The sequence below is a fragment of the Notolabrus celidotus genome, chromosome 4 (assembly GCF_009762535.1).
Source record: "Notolabrus celidotus isolate fNotCel1 chromosome 4, fNotCel1.pri, whole genome shotgun sequence".
Classification (NCBI taxonomy): domain Eukaryota; kingdom Metazoa; phylum Chordata; class Actinopteri; order Labriformes; family Labridae; genus Notolabrus; species Notolabrus celidotus.
In genome coordinates, this window is record NC_048275.1 from 23,919,993 (window position 1) to 23,933,618 (window position 13,626).

Sequence of the window (13,626 nt, forward strand, 5' to 3'; positions counted from 1 at the left end):
TTCATGTCATTTTTTGTTTATTGACTTCAGCTTAACACTAGAACCGCCAGAGCCGTCTTTCAGACGGTTCTGTGTTTTATAATACAAATAACTTTTTTTTGTTAAAGCTGTATTTCAACTATTTCCAATAGTAGAAGAAGCAGAGGCTGTCAGAGGTGTTGTGTTTAGGGTTTCTTTTTTATCCTAAACACAGTCCTTATGGCCCGGCTGAAGAACTTCCTGATTCTCCTCAAAGAGCTTCTCTTCACCTCAGCAGTCTCTACTTTGACTGTTGACACATCAGTGGCCGACCTCATCTCCTCCTTATCCTCCTCACTGTCCTCCTGTGCTGCACAGCAGCTCACAGCTGATTGGTCCTCAGCTGGGGCATCTGTAGCTCCTGTAGCACCATCAGAGGTGTCGTCACAGGAGCCAGGGGCGGCTGATCCTGCAGCATCTGCAGGAAGACAGGCTGGAGTTTCTCCAGCTTTCAGCTCTTCGTCAGGTTCTGTGGTAAATATCAGCTCCTCATCGGAGTTGTTACTCTGGCTGAGATCCATTTTATCGTATGAATCGTCAACACTGAGAAAAACATGAAAATCAAGCAATGATTAGTATCCAGAGTGTCCATGTTCATCAAGGTAAGCGTCTATGCAACCTGGCTGGCACAATAGTCACTTACTATATGCTGGTGTCCAGCTCCTCCTGTAGGTGCACCATTGAGATGAACGGGTGCTTCAGGGCCCTGTCGGGACTGATCCTCTGTTCATGGTCAGTTTGAAGGAGACACTTTAAGAGGCTCAGGAAAGCTCTCTTATCCTCGAGCTCTATGAACTCCGTTATGTCTGGAAAGATCTACATTTGAAAACAAATCAGAAGCTTAGTTTATGCAGAGTAAATGATTATTAACTCTTTCTTCACTCATTAAAATGTCTCACTTACTGTAACAATCTCATTCAGATGATTGAGAGCCCTCTCACATTCTTTGGGCTCAATCCCAGTGGTCAGCCTGTACTCCATCGGAGTCTACAAGAACAAAACATACAGTACATGTCAGATACTTTGTCCTTCAAGCTCATTCTGAAGAAAAAGATCTTGTTCAGTTACAGCTGAAATAATACAACAGCGTAGGGACAAGTAGAATACCTTAAGCCACCACTTTGGGTAGTTGTGATGCCGGTTCAGCTTGAAGAACTTATTAGTGAAGCTGCCGGCATCAAGGAGGTGGTCAGCTGGTTGACCGAGGACATCAACGATGTTCCTCATCTAAAACAGATCATAAATAACCATGATACATCACGTCTGTGGTTGGGTTTGACATATCTGGGACAATATTTCACCATCTGTGCATCAAATGACAATGCAATGAGTCACTTACCTGCTGGTACTCACAGAGTACCCCAAACAGGTGACAGGAGAGGTACAGGACTGCAAGGACACAGCCCAGACTCCACATGTCTATGGCCTCTGTGAAGGGGAGGCCCAGGATGACTTCAGGTGCTCTGTTTGAAAGTACATCATCACATACATGTGTCAGAAAGCTTGAAATAACCTCTGCCTGATCATCCACAGCTGGAACAAACATCTGCACAAACATGAAGTTTACAGAATGCCCCTACCTGTACCCGATACCCTGTGCCATCAGACCCGGCCTCACTTCACTGGTGTGAAGTGACAGACCAAAATCAATGAGCTTGACTCTGAAGGGCTGGTTCTGATGGTTCACCAGCATGATATTATCCAACTTCAGGTCAGCATGAACGACACCAATTCCTTTGAGTGCATCAAAAGCTGTCAGCAGCTGCGGGACGAAAGAGGACATGAAGAGGCTTACAGACACGACTGACAAGTGTGCAGAGTTTTACAGTTGCAAAGTACATGTTCTCTTTATGAAGTACAAATATGTTTCACTTTATTATTTTATTCATCTATAGCCACAAATTCTTTACCTGATGTGCAATTGGTCTTATCTCATTGAGCGACAGAGGATTCTCATGTCTGTCCATCAAAAGCTGGAACAGGTCTCTGTCCAGCTTCTCAAAAGCCAGACAGGTCAGACCTCTGTGCTCAAACATCTCAAAGAAGTGAACAATATTTGTCTTGACTGGGTCAAGACAATGGATAGCCTCCAGCATTTTGAGCTGTTACAGAAAAGAAAATGACTCTATGTTAACTACAGTGTTGAGAATACATCACAAAGTACAAAACATCATTCTGTAAAATGGACTTATATAGCGCTTTTCTAGTCTGTCTGACCACTCAAAGCGCTTAAAAAAGACTTAAAGGACTTGAAGGATCTATACCTCTCTTTTTGAGGCTCTGCTGTCCTCAGATGTTCCAATCTTAAGAGCTACGTCCTTTCCTGTGAATAAATTCACGGACTTGGCAACTTTGCCGAAGCGTCCTTTGCCAATGAAGTCCTGGACGAGGTAAGAACTGGTGTTGTTGATGATAATGTCGTTCACCACACAGTCTTTATCTGCCGACAGACGGCGGGATGAGGCTGAACTCTGAGACATTTTAATAACTAAAAGGTTTTCCAAACAAATATACCACAAGGAGATCTTCAACTAACTGGGTCAGTGAATAGTATTGCAGTGAAGGTTTAACTGACTGGTGGTCTTATTTATACCCCTCGGAACTCTACACTTGTTTTGTCATAATGAGCCCATCATAACATCAGTTCCATTCCAAACAGCTACTTTCTACAGCTAACATGATGATCACTAATGCTATACCACTTTATGCTAAAGACTAACTAATATCAAACAAAAGGGTTACTTATATAACTTAAGAGGTTATTATCAGACTACCAAACCACAAACATAACTCAGAATTGGAAGTCACAAAGACGATTAAGCACAGGTTCAGAAATATAGGTCAACAAATCGTCCGGTACAGGTAATAAACCGGCTTGCTAGGTCAGAGAAAAATTCAGCAGCAGGCTCCTTTTTGTTAACATAACATATCCAAAGTTTTTACCCCATCACACACTGCAACATCAATATTGTGCAAGATCAATATAAAAGTATAGAGGTGTGATGACAGTGGAGCTTTTTTACGATGCTATTGTAAACACAAAATAAAATGGGGATGAGAGACTGCACCAAGTTTTAAGAAAGACTGAGACTAAGTGTGGCACTCAGAGGTCAAGTTTCATTTAATCCACAATTAAGATATTGCATTATTGTTGTATCACTCCATGATGTTGTTCTGACATGTAGTTGTTTTTGCCTTAACTAACCAACTATTAGTCAGGAAGAAAGCAGACACTACCTTTTTGCATATGTATTACATGCAACAAAGTGACATTCTTGGCCCTATCATATACTCAGTGCAAAGTGTCTTGAGCTTTGGTAAGACGACCTGTTGCCGTCTTGAGGATGCAGAAAGTGACTGTGCTACAAACCAATCAAAACCTGGTCCAAAGTCTCAGATCCATGTCCAGTATCTCCACAAAGTTCTTGCTATATAGAGGGTGGATACGAAAGATAAAGACATGGTACTTGTGCTTTAATAGGAAGGATTGACCCATATACTTAAAATAATTTGGCATGGACTTTCAGGCAGGTTAGCAACATCAGCAAGTACACCAGGTTCTAATGAAAGCAGCTTTTAGTAGATTTCCACTTTGGTATCTTGTGGACTCTTAAAAAGTAATCTATTTTTCCATGAAAACTCTTCAATGGTAATCTTGTTTTTCAGACCAAGGAGAACATTTTAATCTCAAATTAATCTATTACGCCTCTCATACTGAAACTTGTAACATTCTGAACAGCATTTTCTTTCAACAATCTGTTGACATCCAATAAATAAGGCGCTCCGGGGATCCTAAAGGTTAGAAATTAATGTACAATCTGTATTTCCCAGCTAAAATACTTCTCCATGGTCTTTTACTGGCACACAAGAAGATATCTTAGTCCTCCAAAAATATGTATCTAATAGAAGGTATTTAGAAGGTGACTGTGTGTTTGATACCATCATTATGAGATCACCAGTTAGCTTTTACTTTATCTCAAGAAAACGCTCTAATATCCTTAAATGATGCTATCAACCATGTCTACGAAAGCAGCTGCTTTCTCGTATTAACTATCATGTTTATCAGGAATTGGAAGAGTCACGCTAGACTTATTTAATAACATCCTGACATCTACAGCAGCAACTGAAAATGTTCCTTTGTGACTAAGGAGTACACATGATTTGAAAAATGTACAAAACTGGACTTTGGTCAGTGTCATGAATCAATGAAAGTAGTGACACTGATTTCTATGTTCAAAATCTGAAGTAAGGAAACCTACTGGACACTTTTTGAAGTTATCAATGCAGTAATCAGAAGAGTTGTCATCTTGTAAAACTTGTGTCTTGTGCCTCTATCTGATCATACCAGGAAATCTACATTTGGTTTTCTCCATAAGACTTCAAATCAAACGATCGAGCTGAGGTTTTATTTGATAACATCAGTAAGAAGATAAGTGCAGTCCGATCAAGTTCAGCTTTAAAGTTTCCATCTCTGCCTCGGGCTCTCTGTGGTGTGACTGTCAGCTGTGAGGCAGAGGACATGCTGAGGTTCAGATAAACCTCCGCCTGGGTGTGTGCGGCATCACCAGTTATCCTCATATCGTAACCCTAACACCATGCAGTACCACTCGTGTGTGTGTGTGTGTGTGTGTGTGTGTGTGTGTGTGTGTGTGTGTGTGTGTGTGTGTGTGTGTGTGTGTGTGTGTGTGTGCGTGCGCGCGTGTGCTCTTTTTGGGAAAGGTATGTTATCATTCTTCTCGTGAGCTTAATGCATATTGATAACAGAGGTGTGATGAATGCAAACACACACTAAAATGCAAATACACACACACACACACACACACACACACACACACACACACTTATGTGAGGTGTGAGAACACAAGAGGAGATGTTGACATGAACTCGGTCTGCTCAGACTCTCTGGAAGTCTACATCATGAAGTTGTTCAGAATAGATGATCCATATTTAGTCCTTTGCTTATCATAATCACACACACACACAAAGTGAGGCTTGTGCTTCTCAAAATACTTTCAAAATTCCCAAGGCTAAAAAATTATCACTTTCAATTTCATGCAAAATGTTTTCAATTGTTAGTACATAAATAATTGTTTTAAATAACCTGAAAATGAAAAAGTCAGATTCAAGTGTCCTACAGCGAATTTGACATCACAATAATCCTTAAAATATTCATTTTAAAAGAAAAAGCAGATCACCCAGTGAAAAAAAGTCAGGGGATTTTTGTTTGATTAACAGTTTGAAGGATAAAAAGCAGATAAAATGTTGTCCAATTTCTGTCTGTCTTGTTCGATTTTATCCATGGTCATCAAGTTTCACAGGTTTCAATTCAGAAAGTCACTTATTGTTAAATCTGCATGTTCAACCGTTTACGTGCATGACAAATGAGAAGAAAATCAAAACCAACAAGTTGTGTATGAGTCTTTTGTTGGTACATGCTCTTATCACTTCAAAATAAGGCTGGAGGAAGATTAAGCTGTGTGTATGAATGCTGTAGTGTCATAAAGCAAATGTATGAATCGCATGAATTGTTTACAGTTTAGCTTTGATGAAAGAGTCTTCAAATGTAAGATGCAAAAAAAAATCTTGAATCAATTAAAAACTTCAAAGTAAGTGAGAAGTGAACGCTCCAACAGTCTGCTGCTCACCAGAGATTTACTGCCCTGTGAGACCCTGAGGAGGGACACTGCATTCTTCTCATCTTAATGCTTCTGCTTTTTAAGTACGTGGGTGCCTCACATAAAATGTGCTGAAAGTGAGCACAATGATATTACTTTGTCATTGAGCCACCTGTAAGCTCTTAGTTTAGTGTCTAAAGAGTCTCTCGTCCAAACTTAAGCAGACATCAACTTGAAAAAAAATCCAAAATTCCAAAGAGCTTTGTTTTGCATTGTTGTTTACCGCAAGTGTCACATGCTATAACTACTGTTTTAGATGAATCAAGGGGAATTCTGGCTTCCACCACAACGCACTCAAACACTGATCATGGCCTGGAGGAAAGCAGACAGCATTTGACACAATCACAAGTTCTCTGGAAAAAAGTCTTCCACGCTGATTTAAGAAGCCTATAACAAAATTCTGGCACAAATTTTAGCCCTCTGTCATACTGCAGCTATGAAAGTGTCAGTTACATTAAAACATTTGTTCTCAGAGTGGAGAGACTCTCTCTTCACTGAATTAGTTTTTCATTTGAATGGAAAATGTACCTTTACTGATGGCAGGGGTGTGTTTAGACTGTTTTTACCTGAGGTGGCACAACTGGGGCACTGACTTGTGCAGGGGTGGCATGAAGTATGTGTGCACATATGAACAAATAGTTCTTGTTAAATCTGTCTATTTCGTTAATTATGTCTACAAGAACTACAAAGATTGAAGTAGAACACAGATTTTATTTTCCTTTGTACTGTTTTTTTTTTATTTTAAAAGTAGCACAACAGAGTGGCAATATCTTCTAAGCTTCATTTCTAAGGACATATTTTATCCAAAGCTTCTATTTAAAGTTTATAAAAAGTTGCCAGCAAACTCTGCACTCTGTCTTACTGTTTAAAATACATTTATTGGCAACATCTCCATATCCAACTATTGACAATAGATATACATATTTGTCCACCATTATGGGGACTGTAAGATCTATCTACGATAAGGTGGACGAGCTAACCCAGCACCATAGGGAATACTGGCAGAGCAGCATTATGCTAACAGAGCTAACACCGGACACGAACGCCACATTGGAAGGATTTCACCTGCTGTGGGCGGACAGGATACAGGAGAGCAAGGCTGAACTAACTGGTGAAGAAGGCCAGCTCAGTCCTGGACCCTGTGGAGGTGGTGGCTGACAGGAGAATTATGGCCAATCTGTCCTCTTTGATGAACATTTCTTTTCTATATATATTCTTGTTGAAATTCTTGTACTGTACACCTTTTTGTTTGCTGCTGTAACTCCATGAATTTCCCCATTGTGGGACGAATAAAGGAGTATCTTGACAGTGTTTTCTGTGCTTTATTTAAATACAAATAAAACTAATAGAAGCCCATTTTAACAAAGCCCAAATAGAATATTTTTATATATGTCCTGCCTTTGACATGGCAAATAACAAATCACAGGCACCCAAAGGGTCTAAAATGGTAATTGGAGAAGTGGAGCGGACGTCCAACTTTGTTGGAGGGACTGAAGGACAAAACCCTGCTTGAGTGATACAATGGGTTTCTCCAAAGCAGGGGCCCCTACTTACTTTGGGAGATGGAGTCAGAACCATTAGAATCAGCCTCATCACTTCCTGAACCCCTTTGAGGAACGGCTAGAAAAAACTGTGAAAGATTAGAATCATTAGAGCACACCTGAGGCCCTGTGTGTGACAGAACTTCCCAACTTATTGAGATGAGATGACAGTGTGTTGAGCATAAATTGTCTTAAACTTCAAGTGTATGCTCTCAATACATATTTGATGATCCTTTTAGTGATGTTGAGGAAACTTGCTGAAAGAGCAACTTAAAGATTTGGCAACAATAATGAGCAAAAACAAAGGGACTAAGAGCGACACATAGAGCCGAACAGAGTGACATGAAGGAATGCAGGACGGGGACCTGCAGCCATTGTGTCCTAATACAATATCAGACTTCCTTTAGATGCCAGACACCACAAACACACACATGCACATACATGAGAGTTGAATAGCAGGCAGGGAGGCACCAGGCCCATTTCCTCTGCTGTAGATGTTGACGATGGAGAGAGAGAAAGAGAGAGAGGGAGGGAGATAGGGAGAGAGCGACAAAGAGAGAGAGAAGAAAGAGGCTGGTACAAACTTGAGTATCACTTGTGTTCCAGATCAGACCTCTGGACACATACTGCTCGCTTGCTCTCTTGCACCAACTTTCAAACCTTCAAACTTGACTGAGGGAACTCAACATTTCTTGAAGCATTTGTGGATCTGTTTTTGTCTGTTCAAACATCTCTCTGTGTCTCTGTCTCTCTGGGCATCTCACCCTGAGAGCCATCTTAATCAGCATCATCATCTGGAGCTGCAGCTCACTATCGCTTCGCTACAAGAGAAAACTCTGGTTCATATCATATAACTTTAAGACATCTGTTCCTGTGTGACAGCCTTCCTTCTAAACATCTTCTGCCACTGGCTGTGAAGGAGTCATTTGAAGTGGACGGACTGCCTTGCTAAAAGGCACTTCAATCGTTCGTCAATCGTTCGACAATTGTTGCAGAGGAAGAGGGGCAACTTTACCAACGCTGTTAAGATTTTCTCCAGTCTTCTGCTGTTTCGTGACTCTGCTTCCTAAATCAGGTAACGTTTGTGCACATGTCTGTTCAATGGACCCTTAACGCAACATACCTCTTTAGTTTTAAGACTTTTGTGCCTCATTTTAGAAAGTTACCACATGTTTATATATTTGCCTAATGGGCTTTATCTGTGCTGCAATTTGTATTAAAATTATGCTCTGCAATATGATTAATAATAGAGGTGACAATTTGCCGATTGTAGCAGTACATCAACTCAAGTAATGTTGTGAAGTGCAAATTTCAGAGGCAATTGTAAGCAATTTTTAATTATTTTACAATACAATTATTAGGTGTACATACATAAATATATTACCATTACAAATATTGTCACTTTAATCCTTTAATCTTACTCCATTCACTGAGAGCTTTGCATTCTTTTCAGGTTAAAAACTTTCATCCCTTTCATGTCTGGTGAAATAAAAATACCTCAAGTACTTTGGTGGTCAAACTGTAGGCTCAGTGATCTTTAATCAGTTTGAAAATATCTTTTTCCTCTTAAAATTAATCTTTCAACCCTCCATGTACCTGCTGGAAAATCACTTGTTAAAGCTGAAAACAGGTCTGTGTACGCACACATGATGATTGAATATCTTATAATGGATAACTGTAGACTGATAACTGTTGCCGAGTGCAAGCAATACTTGGAAGTAGAAAAATACTGTTTTAATTGCTGGCAAATTTTGGTGATAAAGCCTGGCTGTTTTTGGAGCCCTCCAGTCAGTTCTGGGGTGGGGATAAACCAGAAAGAACATAACGCTTTTAACTGATGACAGGGTCTTGTGTTTCTTGTGACCATACAAGTACCCTCTTTTATTTCCACCGATGAGACAATTCTCCCAGAAAAAGTCTATTTTTGGTAGAGTTGGGTTTGAAAAACACCCATGGTTTGGTTTGATATAAGCACATTATGTATAAAAAAGTAAGCTCAATATTCTCATATTGGTCACGTCCATTGACTATGGACATTATGTCTGTATTTACACCCTTTGTGAGGTATGAAGCCAAAAGAACAACTCCCTGCATATTGCGCTGGTGCAACTGACACACATGCAAGTGACCTAGCTGGTAGAGTCCCAGGACCGCCATCACACCCTCGCTGCTAACCAAAACACACATTAAACTTAACGATAAAACGTCAAAGATCCCTCAGGTGGGTACAGTTCATCCCAGAACAGATTCTTGTGTTGGTTTGAAAAAGATAGTCGTGGTTATAGAAGTTTTAACAACTCCTGTGTTGGTTTTCGTTACGTTTTCTCTTACTGGTATTTCTCTGCTCTGCTAATCGGGTACAGAAAAAAAAAAACTTTCCAAGAAAGGGCTGAAGAGTGTACTATGAAAAAAAATCAAAAGGAAAATTTGGGTCAGAGTTTTCTATGTCATGAAACAGGCTAGCTACACTTGGCTGGATCACTATGCTAGCTTAATTAGCAAAGCTAACTGGGTCAGGATCAGGTTTTGTTTAGTTTCAGCTTAAATAGGCCGAAAAGCACCATACCTGTATGTAATTATGACATGACCATATTCCCCATGGGGAGTTTAGATCCTCAGCTATAATGACACCACGTTAAACTGTTCCGTGAATAGAGTCATGACACAAAGCCATGCAGTAACACATACTGTATGCAAACATCACAGAGCCTCTGCATCCAGTTAGGGATTAATATAATTTAACCTCCCCTCGGTGTCTCTCCTCTCTTTTTTACCCGTTTTTTCAGGTAAAACTGACAATTCAGCAAATCATCTGTATAGAAATAGAATGATCTTACTATCAAAGGGTATTTGGGTATATTTTTAGATATGTTTTTTATATCCTGCTTCTACGTTTGTTTAAGGCTGGTGAAAGATTAAAAATGTGTCTGTATTTATCATAGATTAGATCGGGCGGAACCAGAGTTGTGGAGGTCGACAATTCTCTTCCTGATATCTTGGCTGATTTATTTTGATTTTCCCATGATGTCTCACAAGGAAGCAGTGTGTTTGAGTTGTGCCTATAAAATACATCCACAAGTGTGCCTCCAGTTAACTCAATTGTTGTCAATAAACCTATCAAAAGCGTCCAAAGCCATCATCATCATCATCTGGGCTTTCCCAAATTGTTTAAAGGCACAGTAATCATAGTGTATGTAAACTTTTGACTTTGAAGAGAGTAATACTAAAACCTCTAATAAATGATCTCTCTCATTATTCTGACATTTAGCAAATACAAATAATTTTGTTGATCCTAACTGACCTAAAACAAGAAACGTTAAGTCTGATTTGATGTCAGACAGTGAGAAAAAAAGATGATGTGACTTTTTATAGAGTGTATGTAAACTTCTGGTTTCAACTGTACGTTTCGTGAAACCTGGTTACATGTCCACTGATCACTGCATTCCTGTTGGGATCTCTGTCGAATCACATTACCCTTAATTTTAAGCAGAAATTAATCGCTTCTACTCCAACGTCATCATTGACCCTACCATACTGAACACAGCCATGTTGCAGGATGTGTTGCCCCACAGTATGGTGGCCCTGAAGTGCAAACCACAACGGCAATTCAGAAAACACAACGGCAATTCAGAAAACACTACAGCAAATCAGAAAACAACATCACTACACCACTAAGTAGTGTGTTTTCTGATTGAACATAGTGTTTTCTGAATTGTCGTTGTTATATGCACTTCAGGGCCACCGTACCCCAGTCCCACTTAGCCAATCCTCTATTTGGCTCATCTATCAACCTTGACATTTCAGCACGTGTAATTTCTCTCACTTAATTCAATGTAATTTCCAGTGTTGCTCCCATCAAAATTACAACAGCCATTCAACAACAAACATAGTGACACAAGAGTTATACATGAATAAGTAAATTTATGTATAAAATGTATTTCACAAATGCTGAAATAAACTACAACACTGGAACTGTACGAATAACTTTACCTCAGTCAGGTGGTTTTAGTGCTGTAAACTGACCTTACATCAGAAAGAGACCGTCTTTGTTTTGATTGATGGAGCAGGTACCTCAGAATGTCAAACCATAAAGCAACTGTGAACAGAAAAATAAAGAACTGTTACTAAAGTAACAGATTTAAGCAGGATTAGTATGAAGTCACCTAAACAGATAATTGACTTCATTATACAACACTCAATTCTGACAGATTCTATCTGAAAACATATATCACAGTTCTCTTTTAATTTATGTTAGGAGATAGTGTCTCAGTGTGTGAGGGAAAAAATACAACCATACACAAACAAAGGTTCCTGAAGTGTTGACAATTCAGGGATTTGTTTCAGTGACTATCCTTTTGCTTTTTATGAAAGCTTCTTTAAAAGCTCAACTCACATCTTGTAACCAAGTTTGGATTAGCACATGGAAATGTTTGATTTTTAGTATTTTGCTATAAATTAACTGCCTGTCTTCTGATTACTTTCCAACATTTTTGTGAAGTTGGTGCATAGCTTGTCTTAATTTTTGTTTTGTTTTCTTAATAGAGTCAGCGAAAATTAAAGGTTATTATCAGATGACATACATCCTCATGTCAGAGCAAAGTCAACATTTATTACTGTTAAGCATCTGAGGAAAGAAAGAAGGACCTTGGTGTTTGTATATGTGTGTATGTGCGTCTGTCTTTTTGCATGCCCGTTATCAAGACAGGATGCAGAACAATACTGAATGCTGTATAATAGTCACACACACACACACACACACACACACACACACACACACACACACACACACACACACACACACACACACACACACACACACACGCAAATGCATGTAAAGGTCAAGCGAGAGTCTATACTAGGAAGTAATATTGTTATTAATGATGGTGGGAGCACTTGTGAAAGATATAAATACACACACACACACACACTATTTGAAAGGAACTGAGTCTTATAAAAACAGGAAGGGAGGGGCATCTTAGCGACATGAAGGAAGTAATGACTGATCTAAGGTTGAAAAGCATTACAGAATGCATCCTCCATAGCAGACTTCAAACATTTAAAGTTTCTTTAAGAAGCTTGAAAGGTAAAAGTGATGTTAGTTATTAATTAAATGAGGATGTAAACACTGGAAGACACAAGTTCCATAAACAATGATGAAATGCCACTCAATTTAACAGCAACATGTGCCCTGTGGTTAGGGGGGGGAGACATTTGATATTTCAGTTATTAGTAGTGGTAATACCCTGTTTGAGGGAAAATACATCTTATACATACACAATTAATATGAGTTAAGTGGCAGCACATGATATTTTGACATTAAATCAACTTTTAATATCACACCAAAAGTAGCTCAAGGACTTTTTTGTACATAAGACACATTTTCTCCTCCAAAGAATCCCTCTCCTTAGGTCACATTTGTAAGAAAACAAATAAATCCCTAAGAAGTGAATTGTGATTATATTTAACCAGCATATAAGATCACTTGGAACAACACTTGCTTTGACAAATAATTTGCACTGACCTGAAGCAGACAACCAACTCCCTAAATAAAACTTCAAAGGATTCTTTTTCATTGTAAAACCAGAGTTGTTGCCCTGCAGTTTTATGCCTTCACCAGCCAGTCAGGCTATAGTTGTGTTCGTTCATTGAGAGAAAAAAGCAGAGTAAAATCCTTGTGTCACATGCTTATCCACCAAAGTTAATGTTGACTAAATTGTAGTCATGACAGCAGAAAAAGGTTTCAAAATGTTTGTTGGATGAGTGCAAATTTTAAAACACACTTTCCCAGCCCAGACAGAGCAGAGGAATTATGTATATAAACACCAAAGTCCCACAGATGCTATGAAAAAAAATGGACTGTCTTACTTTTCAACACCTTTATACTTGAACAATAACTGACAGGTTCAACAAATCAAAATTATCAAAATAATTAAATCCAGCCAGAGTCTGTTCATGGCTTGAAAACTGTAAAATCAGGGTGAACAACAACAGCTGCACTATCTATACTGTATTCACACATGCATTGAGCTCCTGAAAACTTCCCAAATTTCCACAATGAGCTGCATGTGTAAATGGAAATGTTTCACCCCAACGTTATCTGGATTGTTACCTGCCAGTCCCATAGGAAAATTTCAACCTGTAGTCATGGTGACCTGAGGCAACAGGCGACTGCAGCGATCTTCATGCACTCCACTTTTCCTTCATACTGTGATTACGCCTGTTTTAACATTGATAAAGATAATTAACTGTCATAGTGTTGGACCTGCCATTTTGGATATCTTGTGACAGCCTTCTCATGTCATGTCCTTTCCTGAAATTTCAACGAGTGCATGAAAAAGTATTTTGACTCTTGATCTTTATTTTATTCTTTATTTCATCCTTTATTATAGCAG

At 39.1% G+C, this 13,626-nt stretch overlaps 1 protein-coding gene across 2 annotated transcripts in view; it reads right to left on the reverse strand.

Annotated features, from left to right (window-relative positions):
- The window catches only part of LOC117811130 (homeodomain-interacting protein kinase 2-like), an 18,641-nt gene continuing 5,015 nt past the window's right edge, over positions 1-13,626 (reverse strand). The window contains exons 2-9 of one of the 2 annotated variants that reach the window (XM_034681217.1): positions 11,258-11,330; positions 1,929-2,120; positions 1,599-1,780; positions 1,358-1,481; positions 1,126-1,245; positions 922-1,005; positions 662-834; positions 1-561 (exon numbers count right to left, since the gene is read on the reverse strand). In XM_034681217.1, the coding sequence (XP_034537108.1) occupies positions 165-561; positions 662-834; positions 922-1,005; positions 1,126-1,245; positions 1,358-1,481; positions 1,599-1,780; positions 1,929-2,114 (1,266 nt within the window). In that variant the 5' untranslated portion in view covers positions 2,115-2,120; positions 11,258-11,330 and the 3' untranslated portion in view covers positions 1-164. Of the gene's footprint in view, positions 562-661; positions 835-921; positions 1,006-1,125; positions 1,246-1,357; positions 1,482-1,598; positions 1,781-1,928; positions 2,121-2,282; positions 2,652-11,257; positions 11,331-13,626 lie in introns of those variants that run through there. The other variant, XM_034681216.1, reaches the window with a different exon arrangement.